At 35.8% G+C, this 7100-nt stretch overlaps 1 protein-coding gene across 1 annotated transcript; it reads left to right on the top strand.

The window, feature by feature from the left end:
• Window positions 1-1316: 1316 nt before the first annotated feature.
• On the top strand, window positions 1317-2735 carry LOC139863208 (uncharacterized). The gene has a single exon (XM_071851855.1). It carries the CDS (start codon window positions 1317-1319, stop codon window positions 2733-2735), a length of 1419 nt encoding a protein of 472 aa, XP_071707956.1.
• The last annotated feature ends 4365 nt before the right edge of the window (window positions 2736-7100 follow it).

The raw sequence follows: 7100 nt of genomic DNA, 5'->3' as shown, positions 1-7100 counted from the left end.
ATCTCTGCATGGGGCCCGTATGGCTACATCGTAGAGTGTAGCGATACACAAAGCTTTCAAAGAATGACTATGGGTCCTACTATGAATGAGATTGAGTTCATGGAAGTCATCCCAATGAGTACAAAGAAAAACTCTTATTTTAGAATCACAAAACGGATTGAAGGGATCCCTTTTGATTGTGTTTCCCCTAATTGTGTTATAGAAGTTGCAAAGAGCTTTGGCAGGGTGTTACATGTCGATCAAAACGCATACAATCTCAAAAGAACTGACATCATGTTGGCATTGGTTGAAGTCTCTGACCCTGGGCCCATTAAAGGTTATTCTAATGCTAACATTTCCGATGTTTCGGTTAACAAAATTTGGGTTGAAGAAGTAGGGTTTGATGATCCAATCGTTATTGTGGGTGACGACATTATTGATGAGTACAACGATGCCCTTCTTCTCATGTTGCAAACAATGAATAACAAAGATCATTCCTTGGATTCTGAAAATCTGATGCCGGAATCCTCACCGGAAGTAGTGCCTGAAGATGGTGAAATAGCCGTTATGGATGATGACAAGGACATTGGTTTCAAAACCCCAACCAAACCTGTTAAGGTAATGGAACCAAGGGTGATCCACAATTCTTTGGAAAACGTGCACAAAGCAGTATTAGTTGAAAAAGAAAAGGTTGCAGAAGACATAAAGAAATCTTTGTTTTCTCCTAAGAATATTGATAAAGTACATTTGAATAATGGTTTGGGGAAAAAGTCAAGCTCTGCTTCAAAACCCACTACCATACTCTTTCCTTTTAATTTAAACGAAAAAGACTATCCTGCCCTTAGTAACTCTCCCCCAAAATATCCTTCCCTTCCGACTGAAAGTGTGAAACCAGCTGGCACTTTTTCTTTCAACAAAAACAAAGGTGAAACCTTTGCCTCAAAACTAACATCTCCCATCAATATCATCGATTCTGAGCAATGTTTGGGTGATAAATGTAAGGAATCTTGCGAAAAGATAAGAAGAAGATGTATTGGAAAAGAAGCCGTCCGATCTCCTGCTTCCAATCGAAAACCTGATATCAAAGAAGTCAAAGGTAACTTAACAAAAGATTCACATAACAACTGGGTTGAGCATGCTCATGTGCTATCCGATTGCTTTGATACGGATAGTGAAATTAACCACATGGTCGGCTAAGAAACTTTTTCCAAAAAAAGCATAATCAATGGTTTGTCATTCGGTTCCAAAAAACCCTCTTACAAAGAAGATTTACTTAACTTTGATGATGTAATGTCCAATATGCCGGACGACGAGCTTCTCGTCAATTCTCCAAAAAAATGAGGATTGCTTCGTGGAATACCCGGGGCCTCGGTAACAAATCGAGAGGCCAAATGGTGGGTAGGCTTGTCAATCTTTTTCATGTTCAATTTATTGCTTTGCAAGAATCCATGGTTCAAGAAGTGCCTCAACCTGTTTTAAACGAAGTATGGAAACACTTCGAGTTTGATGCGGTTCAAGTTAATGCGTCGGGAAGATCAGGCGGTTTAGTTTCTATGTGGAGAACCGATTTCTTTTCTCTTGTTAAATGGTGGTGCAAGAAGCATTGGATAGCCACTATTATGAGGTATAACAATTCAAATAAACTTATTCTTATTGTCAATGTATACGCCCCTCAACAAGAACAAAGCAAGAAGATTGTTTGGTCTCAACTTACAAGAATCGTTCACAATTGGCCGGGTCCTTTTTGTTTGTTAGGCGATTTTAATTCGGTGTGTGCACCGGAAGAAAGACTTCGTGAAGTTATTGATCATAATTGTATAACCTCTTTCAACAATTTTATTTCAAATGCGGGCTTGATTGATCAATTCTTAGTTAACGACGATTTTACTTGGGAAGGGCCACTCGGGAAATTTTCTAAGATCGATAGAGTGTTTATCAATGCCCAGTGGGCTATTTTGTGGCCCAACTCCATCCTACAATCGGGTTTTTCGGATCGATCCGATCACAAGCCTATTATATGGGGAAAAAAGCTTTGTTATTGGGGTCCTAAACCCTTTAGATTCAATAATGCTTGGTTAGCGAAGGTTGGGTTTTTGTCCATGTGCGAAACTGTTTGGTCCTCGTTTAATACAGTGGGGTGGGCTTCTTTTGTTCTAAACAAAAATCTTAGATTGTTAAAAGCTGAAATCAAATTATGGAACGCATCTCATCAAGATTCTTTCTCTGTCGACTTGAAAAGTGCAGAATCCGAAATCAAACGTCTAAAGCTATGTTACAGTCAATGTGATCTTGATGCAGGCGAGTTGAACGATTTGGTTAATCTAAAAAAGATCAAGAAAAAGTTACAGATTCATTTAGAATCAAAACACAGAATTCATTCTCGTTATAAATGGTTAAAATTGGGCGATAAAAATTCTAGATTTTTCCATCTTGTTTCAAAGATCAAACAACAATCTTCCTATATAGCGGGAATGCAAATCAATAATTCGTGGGAAGAAGATCCGTCTACTGTCAAAGAATTCGCTGTTGAATATTTTGAATCCATCTTCTCAAATAACTGTTCTGTTATTAATTTGTCCGAGTTGGAATGGGCCGAACTCAATATTGCTCGTATCTCTGCTCAGTCTAGATCATGTTTAATCGATTTTTTCAGCACAAAAGAAATACAGGAGGTCCCAATGGCTTTGACGGAAACAAAACACCGGGGCCGGACGGGTTTTCTTTGCAATTCTTCAAAAAATCTTGGTATTTTTTAGAAGATTACATTATGGAGTTTCTTGATCAGTTTCACACCACTCCTACGTTCCCAAAAGGTTTCAACTCGTCCTTTATTGTTTTGATTCCTAAATCAAACTCGGAGAAAAGTATTGATCAATTGAGGCCCATTAGTCTTATCAATGCCCCGTACAAGATTTTAGCTAAGACACTCGCTAATAGATTAAAAACCGTTATCCCTTCTATTATTAGTGAAAATCAAAACGGGTTTGTTCCTTCAAGACTTCTTATTGACGGGGTAATGGTTGTCAACGAAGTAGTGCATATGGCTAAGAAGAAAAAACGCCCAATCATTCTTCTCAAAATTGACTTCTCAAAAGCATACGATAGTGTATCCCATGAATTTTTGCTTACTGTTCTAGAAAAAATGGGCTTTGGTGCAAAGTTTATTTCTTGGATAAAAGCGTGCATTTCTAACATCAAATTCTCGGTCCTATTGAACGGGTCTCCTTCCCGGGAAGGTTCTATGAATCGTGGTCTAAGGCAAGGCGATCCCTTATCGTCGTTTTTATTCATTATAGTGGCGGAAATATTGAGCAAACTCCTTTCTTTAGATTTGTCCAAAGGTTTATTGAAAGGTTGTCAATTTGATAACAGGGTGAATATTAATCACTCTCAATTCGCGGACGACACCATTATCTTTGCATTTCCTTCTATTCAGGAACTAAATCGCATCAAGCATACACTGCTTCTTTTCTTCAAGTTATCCGGTCTTCAAATGAACGCAATTAAAACTACCATGTATGGCATTAATGTGTCTAGTGCTGATATGGTCTCTTATTCGAGCATTTTTGAGTGCAAAGTAGGTGTGTTTCCGTTCGAATATTTAGGCATTCCAATTGGGTTGTCTCGTAACAAGTCTTCTATATGGGCCCCGATTATCAATAAATTCAAGAAAATACTTGCGGGGTGGAAGGGTAGATGTCTATCTTTCTGCGGTAGACTAGTGATGGTTAACGCGGTTATTTCTAATCTACCCATTCATTACATGTCCATGTATAAGGCTCCGGTGTCTATTATCAAACAACTCGAAAGGTATCGTAGAAATTTCCTTTGGGGCGGTGATTGCCTAAAAAAGAAAACTTGTCTTGTGAAATGGGAGTCGGTTTGTCTTCCAAAAGAGATGGGTGGTCTAGGTATTACTCCTCTTCGTTTAAAAAACTTGTCTTTGTTGGCAAAATGGTGGGCAAAACTTAACTCCAACAAGGTCTCTCTTTGGAAGTCTATCGTTGTTTCTTCCTTTGGTACTTCGTTTCGCGGAAAAATTATGAATGATGTCTCCTCCTTGCAATCGTCCCATCTTTCCTCGATTTGGAATGATATTATTAACTTGCAAAAAGACGATGATTCCAATCTCATCGTGGGCTCTAATATTTGGAAATGGAAGTTAGGAAACGGGGCAAGCATTTTATTTTGGCTCGATCCTTGGGCCGAGGGGCTCATTTTGAAAGATGAGTATCCGTCTCTTTTCCTTATTTGTTCAAACCGAAATGTTTCTGTCAAAGATGTCCGATTCCCAGCTGATATTGCGCAGGCCCAAACTGGTTGGGCTTTAGCTTTTTCGCGGCCTGTTGACTGTTATGAGAATTGTAAGTATGCTGAGCTCTTGAACTTTTTATCTAGATTTTCCCTTTGTGATAATGAAGTTGATCTTGTCTTGTGGAATCATGATTCTTGTGATTCCTTTTCGGTTGCGGACGCAATTCGTTTCATCGTGCAAACGGGTCATATTACCACCCCGGTGTGGCCGAAAGTTATTTGGAGTAACAATGTTCCTTCTAAGGCTATGCTCTTTCATTGGTTGACTATTAGAAAGAGTATTCCCGTTCGTCTCATTTTAGCTCAAAGACATATTCTTCCTCAAAATTTTTCCAAGTTATGCGTGTGGTGTATGCTTGAAGAAGAATCTATTGAACATCTCCTTCTTCATTGTAATTGGACTTTTAAAATTTGGGCCGAACTCTTCCGTTGGTGGAATATTCGGTGGATTATTCCAAGCTCGGTTGAAGAATTCTCCTTTGATTGGTTCTGCGGCATGGGCATTAACGCTTCCAAGTTTTGGAAATTGATCGGGCCCGCAACCTTGTGGACTATTTGGATTGCTCGTAACGATATTATCTTTAATGGCAAATTCTCTTGTCGCTCGGTCATCATCCGAAACATCAAACTTAAAGTCTTCTTTTGGGTGTGCAACCTTAAATTATGTCATGGCTTACAATTCTATGTTTGGGATCAAAATCCCTTCTTACTTTGTATGTAATTGCATTTTACTTTTGTTAAGCTTTCAATGTTTCTCGTTCGAGCTTGCCTACATCGTTGTAATGTGAGGAGGACCTTCATTGTTTTAATGAAGTCCTCTTCTTATATTAATATATGTTTCATCTTCGCCTTAAAAAAAAAATATATATATATATAATATATAATTAATCTGACTTAATTTCGGTGTGTACCAAGATTAGTTGTTAATTAATTTCTTAATTATCTACGGAGTAGTATTTATGGAAAAAGGAAAATTATTTTTTTAATTAATAATTTAGTCGTATATATACCAAAAAACAGAATATTGTATAAATAGCTCTGTACTCGTACTGAACTAGGAAGAGACTGACTACACCTATCATTGTTGTTTGGTTCCGTCATAGCTTAACTTAACGTGTACCCTTCAACCCAATTCATATTTGATGTTTTCTTGTAGTAAATTTATTTGATACTACTCCTAATATTATAAATGTAAATAAATTTTTTAATTATAAAAGAGTTTGTTGAATGACAAAAAAAAAAAAAAAAAATTGTGAGTGTTTCTTTCTCCATCGACCCTATCTTTTATTTTGTCTTCATTAGACCTTTGTCTCTTCTCTTTCGGAAAACCCTAAAGATTGCGACGTATTGAATTCGATATGTTTCCATTATTTATATATATAAAGATATAAGACGTGACAATTTGGTGTAAGGTCATGGTTGCTTCAAATCGTGGCATCTTTCATGTCTATTTTTAAACGTTATATATATATATATATATATATATATATATATATATATATATATATATATATATATATATATATATATATATATCGTGGCATCTTTCATGTCTATTTTTAAACGTTATATATATATATATATATATATATATATGGGTTGGATCAATGGGGAAGTAACCAATCGGGGGAAGCAAAATTTTTTTTTTTTCGTTTTTTTTGGAATTTTTTTCCCGGCATCAAGATCACACAAAAATATGAACATTTAGAAGAGACACTTCGTGATGAATGTTATTATTTAGGCGGGAAAACGATCGACAAAAATAACATTCAAGATAATATTGTTCGTGAAGAATATGAACGTTTTTTTCATGTTTTGTGAATTAAAATTTAGCCCGATTTAGAGTTTAGGGTTTAGAGTTTAGGGTTTAGGGTTTGGTGTTTTGGGTTTATTCCATAAACCCAAAACACCAAACCCTAAACCATAAACTCTAAATTTAGACCCTAAATCCTAAATCTAAACCCTAAATTTCTAAACCCTAATATCTAAACCCTATAAACTCTAATATCTAAACCCTAATATCTAAACCCCAATAGCTAAAACCTCAACATACGCTCGAAAAAAACGTTAATTGTTATATATTACTTCTTCGAGCGTTTTCCCGCCAAAATAAAAACATTTATCACAAAGTGTCTCTACTAAATGTTCATATTTTCATCCCATCTATAATGTTCGTGAACAAAGTTTTTTTAAAAAACGAAAAAAAAAGTTTTTGCTTCCCCCACTTCCCCCCGATTGGTTACTTCCCTCTTTATCCCACCACTATATATATATATATATATATATATATATATATATATATATATATATATATATATATATATATATATATATATATATATTCCATTATTAAGATTAAATTATGTAAATTCTATATATTGATTCCATTCCTACTTGCCTCTCAAATAATGTCATGTTATATGACAACAAGAACAATAATCGGTCCTTATTTAGCCAAATTATTAATAAATGTAAATCATACGTTCAAGAAATATCAAAACTTTTAATCGATAGTGTAGCGACCCGACAAAATCGTCATTGACGGCGCCGTCTACATAGGTCCCGTTACGTGGTCGTAAGTCTTTAAAATGACGTTTGACCAAAATATGTCGCATTCATTTCAAATGAAAAGATGTTTCAAGTTTACAAAAGTAGTTCAAATGCTAGTTACATTACAACGTTTAAAATACACATGAAACCCATGCGACACGATTTAAAGTAAAGTCAAAAGACGCTCCATGTATGCATGTATACTCGACATCCAAGCAAGTATCAAAAGCGTGAGCGGAAGCATGTATCACTAAGCA

The sequence above is a fragment of the Rutidosis leptorrhynchoides genome, chromosome 8 (genome assembly GCF_046630445.1).
Source record: "Rutidosis leptorrhynchoides isolate AG116_Rl617_1_P2 chromosome 8, CSIRO_AGI_Rlap_v1, whole genome shotgun sequence".
NCBI lineage: Eukaryota > Viridiplantae > Streptophyta > Magnoliopsida > Asterales > Asteraceae > Rutidosis > Rutidosis leptorrhynchoides.
Note: the sequence above shows the minus strand (reverse complement) of the source record. Positions and strands in the feature narration are given on the sequence as shown.

What these genes read in the sequence shown, in the direction of transcription:
- LOC139863208 (XM_071851855.1), top strand. Translation starts at nt 1,317, where the DNA reads ATGAGGATTGCTTCGTGGAATACCCGGGGCCTCGGTAACAAATCGAGA.